The 24176-nt window shown below is 39.6% G+C and overlaps 1 protein-coding gene across 1 annotated transcript; it reads right to left on the bottom strand.

Annotated features, from left to right (window-relative positions):
- Positions 1 to 780: 780 nt before the first annotated feature.
- On the bottom strand, positions 781 to 23761 carry pdik1l (PDLIM1 interacting kinase 1 like). Its single transcript, XM_028461799.1, has 3 exons — positions 23620 to 23761; positions 13464 to 13759; positions 781 to 1691 (listed from the first exon to the last, which is right to left on the bottom strand). The coding sequence occupies exons 2-3, from the start codon at positions 13746 to 13748 to the stop codon at positions 951 to 953; spliced, it is 1026 nt and encodes a 341-aa protein (XP_028317600.1). The 5' UTR covers positions 13749 to 13759; positions 23620 to 23761; the 3' UTR covers positions 781 to 950.
- Between the last annotated feature and the right edge of the window lie 415 nt (positions 23762 to 24176).

The raw sequence follows: 24176 nt of genomic DNA, 5'->3' as shown, positions 1-24176 counted from the left end.
TGTCATTTAGTTGTTGTTTTTGAAGTCTTTTTTGTATGTATACTTCTTGATTTATTAAAACGTCCTTCCAGGCTGTTCGTGCCACCTTAGTATCTTTATTGTGGAATTTGAGCAGACAGCACATCACCAAAGATCCCAAGTCCATCTGTGTCAGTCGCTTTGGTGAGCTCAGTGTGAACGAGGACGAGAAGTGAGGAGCAGCTTGTAATTCAGCGTTATTGTCATCATTAAATAAAAAGGTCTTAACTTTGTATTCAGCTTGAATGGTCAGTTTGTGTCTCTATAAGTTAACTGATCTTCAAGTTTGCCAAAGAGCAGGAGGCAAAAACGAGCAACCACAGACTGATAAAGAGTCCCCCGCCCTTCTCAGGGTATATATGTTCTCCCAGCACCGTGGTCCCAGCTGAGCAGAGGCTGGATGTAGCAGTAATATTTAACAACAGATACCATCACACTGTTTGTTTGCATTACCTGAGTGGCCTGGAGTCACAATGGAATAACGCTGGTGTATCGACGTGGCCGAGAAGTGGCTTTTTAATATTGGGTTTTCAGACGTTATGCTCACTGGGAGGACTGGGTCTGACGTCACACAGTAACACACAGGAGGAGGACGTCTTGTATTGCATTTGGTAACAATTAGCACCGCATCACAGACAGTATCTGAAGACAAGCTGTGGAACTGCTGCGTGTCTGTAACCAAACACCAGTGTTGGGTGTGTGTGTGCGCTCGCGTGTGTGTGTGTGTAGGAGATTGGCCTGAGTCGGAGCTGCGGTTTAAAGCAGCAGTGGATGATATGAAGGACACACCTTGTACATGTGCTTAGTGGATAAGAACGAAACCTCAGTGACTGTCCACATTTTACTTCCTCCTCAAACACGGGACTTCCATGTATGTATGTGGGTGTGTGTGTGTGTGTGTAGGTGTGTGTGTTCTTAGAGTCTCTCATCCATCACGTGTCCCAGTCCAACTCTTTGCATGCGATACGGACCAGTCTGAGCTCCAGCTCGAAGGCGTCGGGCCGTTCCTGAGGATTGGCTGAGAGCATGTCCCTGATCAGCTGCTTCATGTGGCTGTTCATGCTCTTCTTCCTAGCTGGGATCAACAGCTCCATCTTGGGGTTCTCCAGGAGCGCCTCCCCCAGGGGGACGATCTCCGAGCCCTGCTGCACGTAGCTTCCAAGCAGCTCCTTCTGCGTCCCCACATCCACGAAGGTAATGCGCTCCACCATGGCCCAGATGATCACCCCGAGGGCAAAGATGTCCGCCTTGGCCGTGTAGTGGCCCTCCCACACCTCAGGGGCCATGTAAAAGTCTGTTCCACACGCTGTGGACAGGAAGCACTTGTTAACGCTGGCCGGTTCTTCAGGGTTGAGGCCTGAGGTGGAGCAAACTTTGCTCAGGCCGAAGTCGGCCACTTTGAGCGTGGGCTCGATGGAGCCTGAGGGCGTGCAGGCCTGAGAGATGAGGATGTTCTCGGGTTTGAGGTCGCGGTGTATGATCTTGTTGCGGTGTAGGAAGGCTAACGCGCTGCCCAGCTGCAACATGAAGCTGGCGTTGGTCTTTCGGCTGGGCTTGCGTGACAGCAGGTAGGCGTTCATGTCGCCGCCGTCGCAGAAATCCATGACGAACCACATGTAGTAGGCACAGCACGAGTCAAAGGTGATCTCTCCTTTCAAAGACGTCTCCACCAGCTGCAGTACAAACAGGCAACATGTTTAAAAAGGGCTGAGCATGAACACAAGAATCACAATCAAATATACTTCATTCTTTTTTCACAAAGATTTTTCAAAACTTTTCCAAAATATTTTACCAAATTTCCACCACTTAGTTTTGAACCACTAAGATCTATTCAAGACCATTAGAGCACAAAAATGAGCGGGCCTTTCTAGTGTACTAGTGTAACAGAGGTCTGACAGTGTGTCATGTTAGTAGCAAAAGGGAATGCAAGTTGTGTCCATAACGTAACCATCATTTTACAATGACACAATTGTTTTTGACACCCATTTTGCAGTATTTTTTAAAGTAAAAATGCATAAGCTATTGAATGTAACATTAAACAACTACTAATTACAATGTTTAATTATAAGATTACAATTTCAATTTGCAGACATTTATTAAAAGCGATGTACAGCGCAAGGTGTCAGGGTTTTCAAATTCCATAGCTTTTCCAGGAATTTCATGACCGTGGGGACCTTGTTTATTGATTCCAGGGGGAAACTGCTTTTTTGCTCCAGAACAGTGGTTCCCAATCCTTTTTTTGTCCCGTGTACCCCCTGCGCATTTTTGTCAAATCATTTGTACCTCGTCTTATTATCATAAGTCCCCCCTCCATTATTTTACATGCTTTTTCATTCGTTGAACAGCGGGCTCTCCTAAACCCCTAAATGTGTCTTGGACATCGGTTTCCTGAGGCTTAATCTACAAATTCAAAACAATGAGTGGAATTTAAAGTGGATTTTAGTTCAACTACAACTTTATTACTTCAATAGTAAGTAAATGCAGTCTCCTTTGTAAAATGTAGCTAATTATTGTCTCCTATTGTCAGAAGTGTGATAAAATGGCCTCTGCAGCACAAAATAATCCTGCTTCAACAAATTACAAGAAATTATAGTATTTTATTTAGCAATAGTACTGTTATTTTGTGGTGAATTTGTCCAAAAGAGAACAATTCCCAATTATTTTTAAATTAATTGTTAAATCTTTGAGTGCCCCATGCAATGTGCCCCTGTACCCCTGTTTGGGAATCACTACTTCAGAAATATTTTGAATGAAAAGAAGAAACACTAAGCCATAGAAAAGAAAAAGAACATACATAAATAAATGCATTTGTAAAGGCCAAATGTTCAGAAAATGGCCACAGCTCCACTTTGTAATTTAGTGAGCAGTCAGATGAAGACTGAAGTAGGGTTGTGATGAGTAAAGGTAAATATTTCTCAAAAACATGATGTAGGAAGATAAATGTGGAGCACAGAGTTCTTAAAAGTGTCAAAGGAGGAAAGAGTTGTAGCTGTGCTCGTGTGTGCCAATGTAAACGTGAATGTTATGCAACTTCTAAATCTTATCAGCAGTGACTGATAGCAGCTTCTTTTAGACTCATTCAATAAACCCTGAAGCCTTAATTGTGACTAAGCTGTCAGCTAATGTTTCAGAGATCACACGGATTCACAGTCAACGTATTTCAAATTTGACCTAATTTCTTCACAAAAATATGTGAAGTAAAAACACGCAATGCTGTAAAGCAGATATTAGATGCTTTTATCACAAAAATGTGATTCTATCTGATCCAAAGGTCACATGATCAACACTCATGTCAGCATTAAAAACAACGACCAATCTGAGCATTAAACACAGGAAAGAACAAAAGTGTTTGTTGTCTTTTCGTGAGTTACTTTTCTAATTTGTAGGTTTTTTGTTGTTGTGTGTTTCTGCAGTAATTTTTATATGTTGTTATCTAATTTAGTGTATTTCTGTTTTCATTAAGCATTTTTGGAGCGGTTTTGTTTATAATTCTTATTTTGTTTTTTTATAGTTATTTAGAATATTTTTCAAGTGTGTTTTTGGAGTCATTTTAAGTGTCTTCCTCCAATTCCCTGTGTTTTAGTACATTTTTCACCAATTATCTGTTTTTGTTGTGATTTTGTGTTTTTCTTGTTTTGTGTGTTTTCAAGGGTTTGTCCTTTTTTCATTTTGTGCATTTACTTCTGAGGCCACACAAAATCAGAAGAAGGGCTGCATGTGGCCCCCAGATGGCCAGTTGCCCAGGTCTGCCGTAAAGCATCTATAAAGATCAAAGCAGTAAAATCTCCTCCATTCAGTAAATAAACACTGGCCCTGCAGTAACAAGCATCATTCATACTTCAGTCTGAGGGGCAGAACGTAGCTAACCTTCAGTTCTACATTTCTACTTTTCCCCCTCAATCAGAGCAGTATGAGCGACTTTATTACTTATACTGACACAAGTTGCCCATTCACTCAATCTTTGTCTTTGAAAGCCAACTGCAGACTAAAAAAGCTCCATCCATCTCTCAGTAACCCAGGGAATAACCTGGTACTGCTTTAGGAGAATGATTCATGTGGACTACAGGTAAACTGTGTCCGTGGTGTGCACGTAGATATCTGTGACACACACGTCACACACTAACCCCTACATTTAAAGCCTGATATACGGTTCCGCGTAGATGCAGGTAGTGCTCTAGACCCCCTTCCTGTAACCTGACGTGCTTCTCGCAAAAATTTTGAACACGTCGAGGCGACGCAAAAGGTAAGCGTTGTGATTGGTCAGCTCCAAAACTCAGCCCCGGTCACTGGTTTTTCAAGTCACACCGTCATGTTTTAACTTTTTGCGAGAGTTGTTTCTACAGCGAATTGAGTAAAAGAGAACCGAGATGGACTAAAAGTGCAGGAGTTTCATTATTTCCTTTCATGGCTGCAGCACGTGAAACAGGTGTGTGTTTACTGGTATTATCACTACTACTGCCTCGTCCCTGTACCTACAGTGTTTGTGTGTGTTTTATTAACAGTAAACAATCACTGAGATGCTGGGGAGGCTGTCAGAGGAGCAGACATGTTATGTTTAAAGCGATCTATACAACGCTGCTCGCTCTCCGTTCTACGGCGGGATTGGAGCCCCTTACCTCCGGCGTGACTGTCGACTGGTGCGGTCGACGGTGCGCTTGATACACTTATACTTTGTGTTGCATATGTTTATATTAAAAAATAAAGTGGACGTTTTGAAACTGTGGCTGTAATGTTTGTGTACTATGAAACACACATGCTTAGGTACAGTAGATAAATTACATTTTAAGATACTTAAAAAACAAAACATTTTTTTCTGTGACCGAAAGATAAAGGGCTTTTTAATGCTCATTTATAATAACACAGCCACAACACCCCAGCGGCGGGGGGCCACAAGCCTAAGTACAGTTGGCCAACCTCTGCGTGACGTTGACTGCATAGGTCCTGATGCAGAACCATATACCAGACTTAAGGGCCACAATTTTTAAGAGCAAATATGGAATTCTCTTAATGAAAGGGGGAAAAATGGCAATAGTGTGTGTGTATATGTTAGGAATGTGCGATATTTTATCGTTTATGATTTATCGTCAAAAATATTCTCACCGGAAAGAATTTGTCATACCACGGTATAAACGATAAATTCCCATGTCGAAAATTAACGAGGGCCACGGGCCATTTGTCCCTCAATTTAGCTAAGAATGATACAAAAGCCGTGTTCCAAGGGGCAAAACTGCCCGTTTGTTGTCAACTGTTATTCTCTGGAGCGGAACATTGTTTACGGAAGCTCTGACATGCACTGCCACCGTCCACTCACACACCGCCGTCTGTGTCTCTCAGCTACCTGAAGCTGCCGTGCAGCAACACAACATGGACCACTACTTGGTTAAGACCAGATAACCATCCAACGAAGTGAACCAATCCAAGTTCCTCCATCAGATCCACCCAAAGTTCCACAAACACGGGGACAGAGATGAACCAGTAGCAACGATTATGAACTGGAAACTCAACTAAAGCTAACTATGCTAAGCTAACCCACCGACACACAGACTGGGCTAAGAGCCAACGCTAACCACTCCATATAAGGAATAGAGCAAGTAAAAAGAACACATCTTACTGTCATCAAACCACAGAGAGCCATCAATTTGTTTATGGTCAGATTTAACACTTGTATGGAAGAATAAAAGCTAAACATGTCACACGTTGTGTGAAATAAATGTTAGCATAAATACTAATGTCACTGTAAATCCGTCCCAATTTGTGAAACGCAATATTTTTTAATTATATTTCACGTGTTCACAGACAAAGCTGGTCCCATTAGACTAATGTAACTACTGACATTATTACACCTAAATATACTGAATGATTAAATCATCAGCTTGATCTGGTTTAATTATAGGAAGTCAGAGAAATATTTATCAATCATAACTTTATGTAACTCATTATCAGATACATAAACAAGATTCAGCAAAAGTAAAAACACTAATGGAGTTATTTGTGCTTTTCATGTGTTTTTTTTTTAGAAAATACATTTGTTTCAAATGAGGAAATAAATGAATTACATACAATAACTATAATAGAGTGACCCACATGCATAAATAAATTCCATAAAATATCAGTTCATGAACTCTTTGAGTCAGCAGTTACTGTAGCCTTATTAAATGTGTCTAATGTTGATGTATTAACATGTATTTGTGTTTGTAAAAAACCTGTTTACACTAAGTTGTGATTCTTTTTATAGTTTTTATTTATCGTGATTTTTATCGTTATCATGATAAATACCAGTAATAATTGTGATTATTTTGTCAATATCACCCATCCCTAGAGTGTGTGTGTGTATATAAATAAATACGCAGTGGATATAAAAAGTCTACACACCCCTGTTCAAATGCCAGGTTTTTGTGATGTAAAAAAATACACCAAGATAAATAATTTCTCATCTTTTTTCCACCTTTAATGTGACCTATAACCAAACTCAAACCTTTAAAGGGGAAAAATAAAAAAAACTTACGATAAACTGGGTGCATAAATATGCACACCCTTAAACTAATCCTTTGTTGCAACACCTTTGGCTTTTATTACAGCACTCAGTCTTTTTGGGTAAAAGTCTATCAGTGTGACACATCTTGATGAGGTAATATGTACCCACTCTTCTTTACAAAACTGCTCCAAATCTGACAGATTGCGAGGGCATCTCCTGTGCACAGCCCTCTTCAGATCACCCCACAGATGTTCAATCAGATTTAGGTCTGGACTCTGGCTGGGCCATTCCAAAACCTCAATCTTATTCTGGTGAAGCCATTCTTTTGTTGATTTCGCTGTGTGCTTAGAGTCATTGTTGTGTTGAAAGTTAAAGTTCCTCTTCATCTTCAGCTTTCTCACAGAAGCCTGAATGTTTTGTGCACACACTGCCTGGTATTTTGAACTGTTCACCCTGACTAAGGCCCCAGTTCCAGATGAAGAAAAACAGCCCCAAAGCATGATTCTGCCACCACCATGCTTCACTGTAGGTATGGTGTTCATTTGGTGATGAGCAGTATTGTTTTTGCGCCAAATATACCTTTTGGAATTATGGCCAAAAAGTGGTTTCATCGAACCATAACACATTTTCACACATGCGTTTGGGAGACTTCAAATGTGCTTTTGCAAAATGAAGCCAGCTTGGATGTTTTTCTTTATAAGATAAGGCTTCCATCTTGCCACCCTACCCCATAGCTCAGTCATATGAAGACGACGGGAGATTGTTGTCACATGTACTACACAGTCAGTACTTTCCAGAAATTCCTGTAGCTCCTTCAATGTTGCTGTAGGCCTCTTGGCGGCCTCTCTGAACAGTTTTCTTCTCGTCTTGTCGTTTATTTTGGACGTATGTCCTGTTCTTGGTAAAGTCACTGTTGTGCAATATTTTTTTCCACTTGATGATGACTGTCTTCACTGTGTTCCATGTTATATTTAATTCATTGGAAATTCTTTTGTACCCTTCACCTGACTGAAAACTTTGTTTTTTTTGTTTTTTTGTTTTTTTCCCACTTGTCTGCACATGCTGTCAAAGGTCAACACTACAAGAAGTGCAATCATTATGAGACAGCAATGCATGTTTTGTTATTGCAATAAATCAAATTGATTTATTTTATTGGTTAATGGTGACCATCACCAGCCCTCCCTAAGGAAGGGTAAGAAATCTTTTATCATAGGGAGGATATAAAAAGGGAGAGCAGTGTTACACCTAGGTGGAGGGGGAGGGGAAAGGGAGCAGGAAGGAGAGACTCAAAGTAGGAAATAGAAAGGGTGGGGAAGAATAAATTATTTTACAGTGAGGGTGAGATGTGAAATTGTAGAACTAATTGTGCTTATTATGTTGTGTAATCAAGCCAGCATGGTGACAATTGTGAAGCTTAGCTAACATGGTGGTGGCTGTGGACAGGGGGAATGAGTGAGTGGTAATACCTGAAGCAGGTATTTGGGATAAACGTGTCTAAAGCTAAGCCCAGTATGAGTTTCCCACATCCCAAGGCGTGCCGTGCATCGTAGACCAGTATATGTGCAAAACCGCTACCGCAAACCCAGGAAGTGCCCTGGGCCCGCAGATGCAACCAGGCCAGCAGAAAGAGCGGGGACCAAGGAGCCCCAGGCCACCCCCTACGGCCGAGCAGCCCCCCAGACGCCCCCGAGATCCCAGGCCGAGAAGCAGCCACCGCCCCCCGCGCACATATCCGAGGAAGCCCCAAGCAGCCAAGCTGCCGAGCACCGAGCGCATCCCGCCACCGACCCCAACCCCAAGGCCCAACCCCCCCAGGGGAGGGCACATACAAACAATAATAAAACGCGTCCACTATTGTCACATTTTCCATGAAATTAGCACTTTTTTTGGAGGAGCAGACCTTTGCACCGACACCTCGTTTGACTGATCCGAGTACCTTTGAAAAACCAATGGAAGCAGCACTATCGATGCTGGAGCCGCTTTCACACTGCTCTCTCCCATGGACAGTACATGGAGGCGGCTCCCTTCCCGCGAGTGGGCGTGGTTCTGGCTCCTCTATCTGACACGCCCCCAGGGATTCAGAGCAGAGAAGTGCTCGTATTTCTATGATTTTGAGACAATTTTATATACTTGGCGATTTTTTTCCTATTTCAAATTTGGCTCAGTGGTCAATGACAATTTCAATTTTTGCTTTACACGAACTTTAAATAATCCAAAAATGCAAAGAATGACAAAGTGAGTGTAATTTTATTCTGTCATTAAAAACACGAGTTTATTACTTGTTGGAAGCAGTTTAATAAATCATTTTTTTTAATATTAATTTTTATAGTGCCAAACACGCATCATAAAATCCTAATTTTCAAAGCCCGATGGGTTTAGGAGCTCCAAACGATTTATATCAGTAATATAAAAGTGAAAAAGATCAAAACGCTTATGTAATTAGTAAAGGTTTCAGTGTTTGGAGCTAGTGTGGGAAAGAGAAAATGACTTTCCTATGACTAAACAAAAAATAAAATAAAATAAAAGACTAAATTGGAGGACAATATTTGTGCTGAGGGTGTACCTGTGCCAACTGACTGGAATCATGAGGAGCTGATCTCACTCATCAGTCTACATTCAGCAGGTTTTCACAATAAATAAATGGTCTCACGTAAAAATGTCCCTTTTGAACCATGAGCTGGAGCATAAATGTAAAATGAGCTGCTTCCTTCTCAATGAAGAAAAGTGACTTCGAGACAAACTAAATCTCCTCCTACCCGTGCAAACCCCACGGAGAACTAACAGTTTGTTAATTGTTTGACTCGACACTAGCCAAAAAACCCATTAGCCAAAAAGAATGGATGCAAATTGTGCTACAGTTGGCGTGGTCTGATAATTCTGTCCTATTATCCTCCGCTTGTCTGCGAGCATGACCTGGAACATCTCAGAGCCGTAAAAAAAAAGCAGCGAGTGAGAGCTGGAATGAAAAGATTCTGGGAAAGCATCCAACAGCTGAATGAACGCTATCACAATGGAGCTGAGAGCCCGCCATCAGACAGCAGGGAGGCTAGGCGACATGACAGGGTGGGGGGGTGGGGAGGGTACTAGGGCGGTAGAAGGAACAGCCACAGCACCTCAACCTGACAGCACATCCAGCAAACTGTGGAGCCACAGACACCCAGCTCTACCACTGTAGTCCTCCCACACTAATAACATCAATTAATACCATTAGCTGATGGTCAAATCGTTAACCTTCATATGCATTACACATACAGCCCTTTTATTTTGAAAGCCTGCTGATGGCAGTGATTTGTTTAAATGCAAATTTAAACCTGGAGTGTACTGGTTTACACAGACTGGTAAATATTAGTGAGGCTACAACATGGACAAACAATAATGAAAAGGTGTGGTTCTACTTGTGCTGCACGATTAACGCCAAAATGATAATCACGATTATTAATCACAATTATTAATCATGTTGGGGAAAATGTCTGTATTTGAATTGAACAACTTATTAACAAACAATATGTGAACAGGCTAGAGTGGAAAAAAAGCTTTAAACAAGAAAAAAGATAAACACTAAAATTTCCCCAAGAATTTTAAATTTACTATGGGCTAAACATATACTGTAAATACACTGTTACAGACTCATAGTGGAAGTCTATGAAAACAATTACAGTGTATAAAGAAAAGTTAAGAACATTAGGCTTAAACCTACAGGTTTTGAGCAAGAAACAGCAGTTCTGTCAACATTTACTGACGAGTGTCCGATTAATTAATTAATTAATAGTAACTAATAAGATAAGTTTTTCTTTAAAAAAACAGTAAAAAAGCAGCGTTGTAGGTTGGTCTCTCCACATGACTCACTCATCAATCCAGTTTACAGAGTGTAAAGCATTGCACGCTTGTTATTAAGGTATCTTATTGAAGCCTTATTCATGTGTTCACCCCCTGGTGGTTGGCTGACTACTGGGGTTGAGAAAGTTCCAGATTAAATATGCAGCAAAGCCACATTTTAAATGTAAAAATCGCCAATGATCAGGTTAATTTAATCGTGGAGGCCAAAAAGCGTAATCGATTAAAATTTGCACATGCACAAATATATTCCATAAAATATCAGCACATGAGCTCTGAGTCAGCAGCTCTTGTAGCTTTTTAATGTGTAAATGCTATTACTGAAGCAGATTCTAGTGATGATGTATTCAATTTAATTTGTGTTTGTAAGGAACCTGTTTACAGTTTAAGTTGGGAATTGTTTATTTATTTGTTGTTTTTATTTGTCATAATTTTAATTGTTACCAAAAATACCAGTAAATATTGGGATACACTTTAGTCAATATCACCCATCCCTAGTCTGGGAGCATTTCACCCTTGACACAATAAATAAAAGCTTACATGCCCCAAACCAAATTTAAAAGATTGTATCAACATAGAGCAAATAATTGTATGATTTATCATCCGATAAGTCGATTAATTGTTTCAATAATCGATGACTAGTCGACTAATTAAATAGTCGTTAGTTGAAGCCCTAATTGTTGTGGACGAGACCATCGATTGTAAAGTTTGAAATATCCGAGGTTGTGATAACTTTGTCCATTTATTTTGGTTTAATCATTATGATCTGGATGTCATCAGGATCATTTAAATTAGGTTAATTTAAATTAAAAACTTAATCAATAAACCTGCTCAGACTCAGCAAACCATTGATCCCTGAGGGGAAATTGAGTAACATTAACGCTGCTCTCATACATATGACATGAATAATTAAAAAGGAGCAGAACAATCCATTTCAGTACAACTTATATCTACCTTTTAATTAATGTATCTTACTTTATTTTTGGCACATATTTTTGTTTAATTATGATTTTTTTTTTATTTATTAGTATTTATTTTGTTTCCTCACATGACAGGGGAAAAAAAATGGGGTTTTAAAAAAATAATGTGGAAAACACGGATTTTGGAGAAAACTACAACGCATATGCATTTAAATATATACGGTAAACTATTTTAAAAAATCATAAATCGAATCGTAATCGCAATATCTGTCAGACAAATCGCAATTAAGTTTTTTGTCAAAATCGTGCAGCCCTAGTCTCAAGTAAGTCTAAAGTCATGTCACTAAAGTCCTGAGTCAGGACAATCTAAACCAAGTCAAGTAAAAAGTCCTCAAATTTAAATCACAACTCTTAACAAGTCACAAGTACATAACGTAGCACAGCTAGTAGGGCTGGGCGATATGGACTTACTCCTGTAAGAGACAGCACATGTGAGTAAGTTCTAGTTCTAAGTCCTACGTGAGTTTGTCAAGTCGAGTCTAAAGTCATCAAATTTGTGACTCGAGTCCAAGTCATGTAACTCGAGAGAATCATAGCGTATTAAATGTTCGTCCAATGCACAACGAGTCCTAAATTTAAAAAGCATTAAAAACCCACATATATAGTCCATCACATTATTATACTTTTAACCGTTATTTTGTGCTTTAAATTTGTGATAATCCTTTTTTTAATCCCCAACTTACACAGCATTGCATATGTTAACCTATGCTCCGTTATTGCTCTGCCAGTAACACCAGTGCTGTAGGGCATCTGGTTCTAATGATCGTAGAAAACAGACAAAAAAAGCAATTCATGTTCAGGAAAAGAAAAAGCAATCGGCCGATTTCTATTTCTTTTAAATCCAGTGGGTTTCAACAATCAGCATGCCTGGGTAAGATACGGATGTTGCATCCAGATCAACATAAAATGGGAGGAAAATGTAAATATAAGAATATTGCTGCATGAGGCCCATTGACTCCAGTATTAACTAGGGATGTAACGATTCACTCAACTCCTGATACGATTCGATTCACGATACGATTCTCTCACGATTTATTTTACAAAATGGGACTGTAGACAAATGACTGAAAAATATTGTTTTTTTGGGGGAAAAAAAAACTAGAAAATACTCTACTATTTTCCTTTTATTTTTCATTGTCAAAAGAATCCCTTGATAAACTATTCAAAACAATGCAATTTAACTAAAAACAACTTAATCTAATCTTCATAGCCTGTGATGACTTCTCTTATTCTTCCCGTCACCTCCTCTACACGTTAAATTATACCCAACATGCCTCAGGGTAGAAGGGTCACTCAGTATGAACAAACACTGGCCTAAATCACATTTTGGGGCATGAGTTGCGACTTCAGCGTTGTCGCCTGTTCGTTTTTGTTGTTTCCAGTCGGATGTTTAATCTGCCACTGATGCTTCCTGTAAGTGAGTAGAACTCGTTGTTCTGGTTGTTCCTCTAACTGTTAGAGCCACTCCTTCCCTTTGGTGCTCATCATTAGGGACACAGAACACACAGGTGGGAATAAGTCACTGTTTCTCAAGTAAGTCTGAACGATTAACCTTCATTGCATTGATATTACGGTGAAGCCTGTTCCGTTGACTGAGGTCCGTGTGAAAGTCTGCATGTTTATACCTCTGTCCATCCACTCTTTTCATTATATCCATGTCTTTTAAGGCTTTTATTAATTAGTGTCGGCTGTAGTCCGGGCCGCCGCCATCTTGGATTATGTCGTCACCAGCGCATCATCGCCGCAAGTCGAGCAGGTGCAGTATGACCCTAATAACTGTAAAGAGGTCTGATATTAGTCTATTTAATTTTTAAAGTGGTGTTTTTTGTGGCTTTAGACTCCAATTACATATTTATATATAATATGTTCCCTACAATATAAACAGGTTCACAATATAACTATTTTTTATAGTTTCTGTTTCCACTGTATCCAGAATAATAATAATCTTTCTCAACAAGAACTGTTGATTGATTTGTCACATGACTGTTCCAGGGTTTGAGTTTGTTTTAGTTTCACATCTACCTGTAGCTCTATGTTTTTTACACTGCTGACAACTTGTTTGTAGTTTTATTTCAGCAAGTTTCACTTTTACAGTTACAGTTGGGGACCTTTGTAATTGAATACCCTAGTTACATTACAGCAAAAAAGGCCCTTACCTCACGATAGAGTGGAGAACTGGAGCCGTGGCTCATCCTCTGGGCCAGCTGATCCCGCTGCAGGATGCATTCCTCCAGGTGGATGACGTTGGGATGTTGGCTCTGGATGCTGCTCAGGGCCCAGAACTCACGCAGGGCCAGTTCCACATTCTCTGGAGAATGGCAGCGGATCTTCTTCACAGCCACGCGAGCCCCCGTGCGCTTCGCCACGGCCTCGTAGACCACGCCGTAACTGCCGTGGCCCACCTCCTGGATCAGATCGTACTCAGGCTGGCTGCTTACCATCCTAGTCCTCACTGTGGGAGAACAAGAACAACACAGGCCTTAGAGGGTACATGGAACGGTCATGGATACAACAAAAGGAGTTTCATGTAGCGCTCAACCAATATATCGGCCCGATATATTGGTTAATAAATTTTTCTAGCACTTTAGAATAGCCATTAAAGGAAAAAAGAAAGAATATAAGAAACATCCATTCGGATATATGAATATACAACAAAAGGTCATAATAATAATAATAATAGCATGTCCATGGGAGAGGTAGAAGCCAATAGGCTTACAAATAAAAAGCCGATATAATAGGATAAGGATATGATATAACAATGCCTGATTAAATATCCTTATCCTATTATAACCTTAACAGGATAATGATTATTGTTTTACTTGGTTGTGCACGGGTATTTTTAAAGTTCAATAAATGTTAGGAGTTCTATTGGTGTATTTAATTTAAGTTATATACACATTTATATCATATGAGTGTTTCAATTGTCTTTCATAATCAATGTGCTTTAAAAAAACAAAAAAAACAAAAGGATATCGGCCTCAAATATCGGCTTCCAAAAAGGGCCAGAGGTTGAATTTTTTTTATTTATTTATTTTTCTAAATCGGTATCTGCATCAGCCTTTGAAAATCCCATATCAGTCGACCTCTAGTTTCATGTAGTACCTATTCACAAAATATATTCACATGTACTTGAAAAAACACATTGGAAGTACTTTTTTTAAACCATTCTATAACCATTTAAATACATTCCAGTCAAGTCATTGATTCCAGTGCTGTGTTTAAAGCAGGTCCCGTCTGGTTTCTCTGATCTTTCTCTTTATCTATAGTGCTTTTCTCCACAGTCTAATTACTGTTTCGGTCATGTGTGGTTTTATATTACAGAATTTCTTTCTTAACAGAGGCAGGCACTATTTTATTGCTTTAGGTTGTGATTTGGATGTGATTTTTATTCAAGTCCATGTTATGTTCATGTTTTCATTTGTTTTGTTTAGGATATTTGAGTATTTTAAAGTTCTTGACAATAAAGACTTAATGCATTTCAAAGGAAGAACTTGCATTTATATGATAGAGTATTATTACACTGAGGTTAATTTGGTCTCAACATTTTTTTAGAATATCATGGAAAAGTTGTTTAATTTCCATAATTCCATTCAAAAAGTTAAACTATAGAACAGAACCCAAGCTGCTTGAGGTCCAGTGGGAATTATTATATTATGTCATGATTTGGGGTGCAATGTTCCGTTCTGTTCCTCAACCGTCTTCCTCCAAACCCTTGGACCTTGATTCCCAAATGAAAGGCACACTTTACTTTCATCGGAAAAGAGGACCTTGGACCACTGGCCAACAGTCCAGTCCTCCTTCTCCTCTTTTTTCTGCAAAAACTGAAAAGTAAATGGTGATTTCTTCACAGTATTCTAATTTTTTTAAATCCTGTTTTTCGTAGGTTTTATGAGCTGGGAGCCCAAATTATGTAAAAATGAACAAATAAATACTTGAAATCATTGAAATTGTGGGCCCTGAATCTATAATCTATGAAAGTTGAACTTGTGTAATTGAATTATGGAAATTAAACAACTTTTCCATGATATTCACTTTTTTTAAAGAGGTCTATATATATATATATATATATATATATATATATATATACACATTGAGGTATGTTGTGTTTTTTAAATGACCTGATTGGTAGTCAAACTACCCTTAACCACTCCCCTACTGCAACATAAAAGTGTTTTTTCTTTTCACAGAAGTCCAACAGATGGGAGCCCACAAAGGAACTCCAAAAGTGACCCATGTGTTTAACTGACACCACATAACACCAGCAGGTATCCGTTACAGGGTTCTTATGTTACCCTGTGGAGGTGAAGGTGTTTATGTCTTAATATGGTTCTACTACAGAGCTCAACTGAGAGCCTCCAATTCTCCCTGATCACACAAATAGATGGAAATCACAGAATACTCTTCCTGAAATGAAACTGGCAATTTTAAAAAAATTAAATAAAATCAAGCAAAAATAGTAGCGATAATGACCACCATTTATCAACCTTGCATGAATACGGGAGCAGATTTGAGTTCACATTTGGTCGTATGACAGGACTCGCATTGTGATTTATGAAACATTCATATCTGACCAATCCCAGTGAACAAATGATCGGGTGTTGATAAATCTGGCAGCTGAATTTGATCGTCATTAACATGTTACGCCTTTAAATCTTCCTGGTGCGGAGGCCCCACCCACTGAGGTCAAACAATCACTGCCAAGAAAAGAAGGCATCTGAGGAGGAGCAAAACAAAGATGTGCTGTTTGACAGTGTGAAAACTGGAATTAAATGTACTAGTACAGTGCCCGTCAGAAGTATGTATTCATATAGTGGGAGCTTAAGTAGAGTTGGCAATTATGGCCAAATGAGTGTGTTTAAAGGGACGTGTACATACTCTGTAGTGTTATAAAGGGGTATATTTGCAGGTGCAAAGTAAAATAGCGTGTGCAATTTCACTGTTTTAATTCTATGGGACATGCACATGATAAATTAATAAAGTTTGTACAAATGCTGCGGTTTAGGCAGAATCTGATAAAAAAAAAAAAACGTCCAAAAAAGTATTTATTTAGCATTTACCATTTCTCAGTGCAGAGGTGATTATCGTGTGTGTGTGTGTGTGTGTGTGTGTGTGTGTGTGTGCGCGCGTGCGTGCCTGCGTCCGGAGCAGATCGATTATAAGCTGTATGACGTTTTGCATGATTGACAAAATAAACGTTATAGTCCATATTGACAGATGGACAGTAGAGGTGGGATGCCCACACGTGCATCTGTGCTCCGCTCTATGCTCGGGCTGAATAAACAAAACATGCACGCACACACAAACACACAGACACTAACAGCAGGTCTGTTGTCCGAACAAAGTCGGCGCTCTGCCGCTTCACTCCAATCGATCGTCATTTTTGCCGTTTACAAATAGGTTTTCACGTTTCTGCACATGCGAGTAAAATAAAGCCGTGTCACATAAAGTAAAAAACTCTCCTGTGTAAATGAGATGATAAAACAATGCAATGGGGTCATGTACAGTATATCAGTGGTCTGCTTGGCTGTGTGCGCACGTCTGGTGCGTGCTCACATAGCTACTCAAGCTCTTCAGCAATTGGCTCTGACCGCACATGTGACTCTCGCTCGCCACGGTGATTGGCTCTTGCACGCACCGGAGCAGAGCTGTGCAGTGACTGGCTCTGGGTACACATGTGACTTGGCTCCGCTTCGCTAGACAATTTTTCATGAAATGGATTATTTCAGGCCAAACAAATCCCACCTCGCTTTGAACCTAACTGCAGCTATGTAGCAAGTATGAGCTCCGTCTGTCCCTGAACACCAGAGATATTTGAGGCACAGACACACAGACATTCCTTGCTTTTAAAGATGGATAATTTTGCAGCATTCCTATGTTTACCCGTCGGCCACCGTATAAAAGAGTGTGTGCGTGTTTGTGTGTTGATTGCCTGTTTTATCACCTCAACTAATGATGTTGATAGTCCCCACAAATAACATTAACCATTGTGTGTGTGAGAGGTTAGTTTAATACTTTCATTCCAGTCAGATTCTGCTGCTGCACCACAAATCCACTCAGTTGGTTGATAAATGAGGGCCAGTCTTTATTTGAAAAACACAATTATTATACACATTTCCATAGCCATTAAAAAAACCACAACTAATCACAATCTCTACACGCAGAACGTGGTCTGCGTAGGGCCTCATCTTCCGTGAGGAGGGGCTACATTTTGCTCGTAGTGATACATTTAAGTAGGGATGTAACGATTAATCGTAAGGCAGTTAAAAATCGATTCATAGGTACCACGGTTCACATCAATGCTTTGAAAATTGAATCGCAGTACTTTTTTTAAACAGCAGAGGGCGCTATATATTAATCCTTCCAGAAGCGGACGTGGCGGGCGGAATCTGCTACTACTTTCTTTCTGGCCGCCATTTACTGTTAAACATGCTCATAAATGATTCTTTACTCCTTTAGCACCGAAAGAATATCTGTAATATTACGTGAGCATCTGTAAAAGTCACGTTTTTCTATTAGCTCTGTCTGCTAGCATAGCTTCTCTTCTTCACTGGTGGAATAACTGCATGCCAACCGACCACTGGGTTACCAGCGCCCTCTGCTGGTCTAAACAAATATCTGACGTAAATACAGTAAAATGACTGTTGTTAAGGCACAAAATACATTTTCAGTTGCACTTTTAAAAAGAAAAAGAACTAATATGCAGTTTTAAATTGTTTACTATAGAACCAGAATTTAAATTAATAGGTGTCTTCTTCATTTGTGTTATTCCTTTATGTATTTCATTCAAGATTTATTTTTAGTTAAATTGCATCATTTTGCATAGTTTATCAAGGGATTCTTTTGACAATGAAAAACAAAAGGAAAAGAGTATAGTATTTTCCCCCAAAAAATAAAGGAATATTTTTAAGTCATTTGTCAACATTCCCATTTTGCAAAATAAATCGTGAGAAAATCGTATCGTGAACCCAGTATCGTGAATCGAATCGTATCGGGAGTTGAGTGAATCGTTACATCCCTACATTTAAGCGTTTTGCTATGCGTTTCCGTGAGCCGTTGAAGGAGAGCGCAGAGAGCTGTAATGTGACCATGCACACGTCGCTGCAATGATTGACAGCAATCAACATCCGACCAATCAGAGGAGAGCGCACGCAGAGCTGCAGAATGTGAAGTTGTCGACATTCGGAGTGAGGAGTGTGTGGAAAGCCTAGGGCCCTATAAAATCCATGTTAAAGGAATCGCGGACGAATTGACCAATGAAAACAGTTAAACGCGGAAATGGACAGAACCGGCATGAAACGCCATCACCGCGAGGCAAGGAACATTTTTTATGGGGAAATGTTTCCAGGGACCGCTTAATAGGTGCCCTGCCCTCCCCCTTCCGTCCTGTCCAAATTAAACACCGCCTACACCAGTGCCCGCTTAACATGGATTATTCTGACTGCTCCTTTTTAATTATTTATATGTCATATAAAAATGTATGAGAGCAGCATTAACTCATTCAGTGCCAGCCATTTTCAGAATTTTGTACCCCCCTCAGTGCCAGTCGTTTTAAAGCATTTTGACTGATTTTTAGAAACCCACAAAATCTGAAATCTGACACCAGACTCTGAAAAATTAAAGTCTCTATATTCAACAGGAAAAATAAAATGTTTGTAGCTTGTTTTGTTCTTCTGTAATCAGCAGTTTAAAAGAGAAAGTTTTACACGAATCGCCCTGATATTGTTATACTCATCCTTTTCACTGTTCTAGCATATTTCATCTTGAAATGTAGCTTTCCTCTTAAATTATATTCCCCTTCTCTCTCTAAAAATATTTTCTGCAAATCTTTTGGAAGTGCACCTTTACTTGCTTTATAAATCATTTGGACAGTTTTGAGTTGGATGAGATCTGGGAGTTTTAAATCTGGTGTTTTTAACAATAATCCATTTTTGTGTTCTCTGTATCCAGTCTGATGGATCTTTTTTGCATCATGAATAATGGTTGGATGTTTGTTGCGAATGTATTTCCCCAAACTTCTAGATAGTAAATCAAATATGGTTAAAAAAGTGTGCTATGCTTTTTAATTAAGAATGTGCCTTGTTTTCCCAGGAATAGAAAATAAGAATATTAGTTCTTAATAGACGACGATCTTCCAAATCACGGAGATTGTAGAACCGCTGTAGTTGACATTTATCCCTTGTGGTGCCGTGTCTGCGTCATATGTCTGTGGCCCATGCACAGCACATCAAACTATTTGCTCGTCAGCATGTCAGCGTTACAGACACCGTAGAATTATTAAGCGCTTAAACAGGGCTTAGCACAGACAGTTAGCTGTGCTGCATCCTCTGTGTTAGCGACTGTCTGTCAGAGGCTCAGTGCAGATGTCCGTCTGTCTGTTAAACTCCATCAGTTTTGAGAGTTGAAGCACTGAAAGATGTTTGAGGAAACACTGCATGTGTTTCTCTTCTCTAACTAACTCTGTGGCTCCACAGCAGAGATCTGCTCCTGCAGCTCACGGAGCTGTTTCCACACTCTTATGGTACGTTCACACCAAAAGCGTTTTGGGAGTCAAAAATCATGCCTCATGCGTGTAGTTGTACGCTTGTGCTCGTTGAATATAGACGCTTGTCACCAACGTCAAAGATGCTCGGGATGCGCGTGGAGGGGAGGGGCTTCTCTGTTGCCGGTGGTGTTCATACAATGAATGATATTGTGTATCAGTTATATTCATAATTCACCCAGTGACTGAAGTGGTGGGGAACGTTGTGTTGAAGAGGCAGTGTTTCTGGTCTAATGTATTGTGGTGTGACTCAGTGTTTGCACTGTGATGTTAGAGAGCTATAGAGAAGTGTGTGTGAATAAAGAATAAAGTTTGGAGTTCCTTGCTGAACGCGCCGCCTCCAGCCCCCGTTCATCGGCTCTACATTATCCAGAGAGTGGCTTGGCTTTATTTGCCTCTCGGGCGTCGTTTCTGGATTCACCAGAGCTGTGCTTGATGAGAGTCGCTTTCAGCGCAACTTCCGTCTCTCCCTTGCCCAGTTTTTTTTTTTTAATCATTATTCTGAATACGTCACGGTTGGGGACCGCTCCTGATTGGTCGACGCACCGTGATATGCCCCAAAAGTTCAACAATCCCAACTCCAGCGTCGACCACACATCAAAAGCTTCCGCCGCGCGAAAAGCTTCAAAGCACGCCGCACCGGTGGCGCGGGATGTGCAGCGGGACCTCCGACACTCCCTAGAAGCGCGTCCACTATATATTATGAATGTACACCTGCCACTTTTGACGCATTTCATGTGAACGCACCATTAAAGGGACAGTGTCCTGAATGTGATTTACTTTAAAAACTACTTTCATCAACTCAGAGCTGCCCTGAAAGAAGCAGCACTACATAATTGAATCACACATTTCAGTCTTAATGAAGGAAAAAGTCAAAAGTCACAAAATGTTGATATTGTGCTGCTAGTGATTAATAAAAGGGTCTTTGTGACTTTGAACCATTATTTTTTTTCTTGTAAAACTATTGAAAAAAAATAACAATAAATGGTTTATATCACCTATTGTCATTTTTAGGAAAAGTATAGAGATATGAATATTGGTCCATATCACCCAGACCTAATGTAACCAAAACAGAAACGTTTTATCTTGTAAAGGATAATATTGTCTAAACTGTGTGAAATGAGGCGTTCAAACAGTGCTTAAAGTAGGATTTTATTAATATGTGTGTTACCTCATTAACAAATGGAAATCACTAGACTGATATGCTACCTTGTTATGTAGCAAGTGTTGCTAATGCTAATGCTACACAACTTTAGTTAAAAAGACTGACTAAAATAACAATAAAATAATGTCAGCCTTTTTATTTGATGTTAATTGTACTTGGAATCAGTTTGATGAATTGCTTACAAGCAAATTTAAAAATTATTTGAAATGTTTTTTTCCATTTAGGGTAATGATTTTAAGTAGAATTGAACTGGTTTGTTTTATTGGTAAATTACTTTAAAATAGTCTAAATGATTTGAAAGAAAAAAAATTGTGATTTACAAAGAAAAAATCGTGATGTGTTTTTTTTTTCCATATCGCCCTCTCCTATGTTGGTGTTTGCATAGAATGAATGAATCTAACTGGATTTGTTCTGAGATGAAGACGAGCTGAGCTACAAATGAACCTCCAAATCCAACTCTGAAATGAGCAAGAAACGTTACCACATAGTTCATTAATATTATAACATGGCCATTGTGTAATAACAATGGAAGTTCTGAATACAGGTCAATAAAATATTGCTGCTGCTTTCAGGAAAATTAAAGCATTGTCATGGTTTCCTAGCTAACCAGCAGCTAACTGGCTAGCCTGCGCCACGTCAGACATAACGTTCATAATATTATAGCAAGCGAATATCGGTAGTGGGCTAACAACAGGGTAAAATAAAACTTGCCAGGATTAGTAACAGTTCTACAGGACGGGCTCCTCCGTGGCTGTAGTTCTGTTCTGTCCATGGGTCTCCGTCCACCTCCCCTGAATCTCTTCAGATACGAGGGCCCTATAAAATCCCTTTTATTTTTTTCAAAACTCCGTTTTATTTTAGAAATATTAATCATTTTTTAAAGAAAATATTAGTTTTTAACTCCTGTAAAGAAACAAAATAAATACTAATAAATAAATAAAAAACTCAATTAAAAATGTATGTCAAAAATAAAGTAAGATACAATTAAAAGGTAAATTCAAGTTGTAGTGACATGGATTATTCTGAATGCTCCTTTTAAATTATTTATATGTCATATAAAGATGTATGAGAACTGCATTGATGTCACTCAATTTCCTCTCAGGGATCAATGGTTTACTGAATCTGAGCAGGTTTATTAATTAGGTTTTGATCAGCTCAAATTAACCTAATTTAAATTATCCTATCTTCTGTAGCTTTGATGAGATATTAGAATGTAAGATTCTAATAACATGCTGACCACTACACCACAGTGCGCCCAAAATTGTAGGCAAACTTAGGCAATTCTGACTAAATAGTAAATGTTAAATGGACAATATTAGCTCATTCACACAGGACTATCACTGAATATGTAAATTTACAATACAAGTTGTATTTTTTTTTTTTACTTGATTCAGGACTTTAGCTGAATTAAAAAAAAAAAGAAGAAAGAAATTACCTCATGTTTACTTGATCATCCTTTTGCACTATTATACGACCCTATTTATTCTTGTACATATTAGTCTTTAATTACTGCTAATATTTTTAGTTGATTATTATTCAATAATTTACATTGTTCAGAGAGAGCACAGTCCTCTGAAGTCAAATTCCTTGTGTGTTTAACATACATGGCCAATAAAGATGATTCTGATTAGTAAGTAAATTTACAATATTATAAAACACGCAGTATTTACTAACTTGATTCAGGAACATCACTCAATAACTCATTAAACATTACAATATTAAAAGAAAATGACTTTGGCTCAATCTCAGTTCAAATCTGTCCAACTTTAGTCCTTCGTTCTGTCACTCATGTAGATTCTGAGCAGCTTTCATCTGTGTAGCTTCCATCTTAGCCTGAGTTATGATGACTACATATCAACATTGAGCTGTTCTGCAAAGCTTAATTTAAACTACTAAATGTGTAACATAATGCACATTATTAGTAGACGTAAAGGTCTAAAAGTCGTTTGTCTGTGGAAGTCATTGCGCAGCAGTGTTACTTCAGTATAAGTAGGGGGGCCCAAGTGAAAGTGGCTCAGGGCCCCATGAAGGCTTGGGCCGGCCCTGCACATACAATTAAGTTATCAAACCAACCCGTGACCTTAGAATGTTCAAACATGACGTTGTTGTGCGGATGTACACGTCTACCGTAAAGATTCAAATCAGTTTTGAACTTAAAAAATCTAAAGAACAAAGCTCACAGCTGTCCTAGCTGTAACTTATCAGTGAGAGACACGGTGACCCTGGTCCTGGTCCAGGTCTTAGCTGTGCTATCACAGGTTGAGCTGTCAGAGAGCCAGCGTGCTAACAGGCTAATTAGTGCTGTGTGGCCTGGACACGGTGCGGCTGCTCCGCTAACGTTAGCTAAAGACGCTGAGAGCAGCTAACAAAGAGTCCAGCACGGAGGCAGCAGCTAGCTCTCACTAACCCTGCCAAACACAACTCAACTGCCCCATAAAACACACACTCGGAGCCACAGCACAGGCTCCATGTTGACACTTTACTTCCTTGTGCTGCGTGTGCAGGTACGTGTGCGCGCACCGCCACAACACACCTGCCAGCCCCGCAGGGTGAGTGGCCCCCCGGCACACGGACAAAGGTGGGAACACCCGCGGTTACACGCCCTCACCTCAGGGTCGTTGTTCGGGGGTTCGTAGCTTGTCGTCCTTGCTCTGCATGGCAGCCATTACCGCCGCGCACGTTCCGCTCGCTCCGCCACTGACTGAGCCGCTTTGTGAGCTCTGGATGGGAGCGCGTGCAGCTGCTGAGCGCGAGCGCAGCGGACACCACGAGAGGAGAGGCTTCCGGACACAGCTTCCAAAATAAACTCAGTACAAAAAACCACATGATTCAGAATTTACCACAGCGTTTAGGGCCACTTTGAGAGAGAGAAAAAGAGCTGACTTCGAGAATAAAGTCTACATTTCTGTGAGATAAACTTATTATTATTATTATTATTATTATTATTATGGAATGGGGGAAAATCCTGTTCTCACAAGAAAAAGTCATGAAAAAGAGAAAATCAATTGTAATACTATGAGAATAAAGTCCTAACGCTACAAGAAGAGAGTCATAATTTTAAGATAATAAAGTAGGGGCGAGAATAGCGCTGGGCGATATGAACCAAAAAAATCCCTTACGAAAAACAGGTCTATTTAATTGTGCTTAGTGTATATTTAATATTTT

This window comes from Gouania willdenowi, chromosome 11 (assembly GCF_900634775.1).
Source record: "Gouania willdenowi chromosome 11, fGouWil2.1, whole genome shotgun sequence".
NCBI classification, from domain to species: domain Eukaryota; kingdom Metazoa; phylum Chordata; class Actinopteri; order Blenniiformes; family Gobiesocidae; genus Gouania; species Gouania willdenowi.
Note: the sequence above shows the minus strand (reverse complement) of the source record. Positions and strands in the feature narration are given on the sequence as shown.

Excerpts from the sequence above, each read along its gene's own strand:
- pdik1l (XM_028461799.1), bottom strand. The coding sequence starts at position 13,748 with ATGGTAAGCAGCCAGCCTGAGTACGATCTGATCCAGGAGGTGGGCCAC. Across the intron at positions 1,692-13,463 it reads GTTCTCCACTCTATCGTGAG|CTGGTGGAGACGTCTTTGAA; the intron begins GTAAGGGCCTTT and ends TTTGTACTGCAG.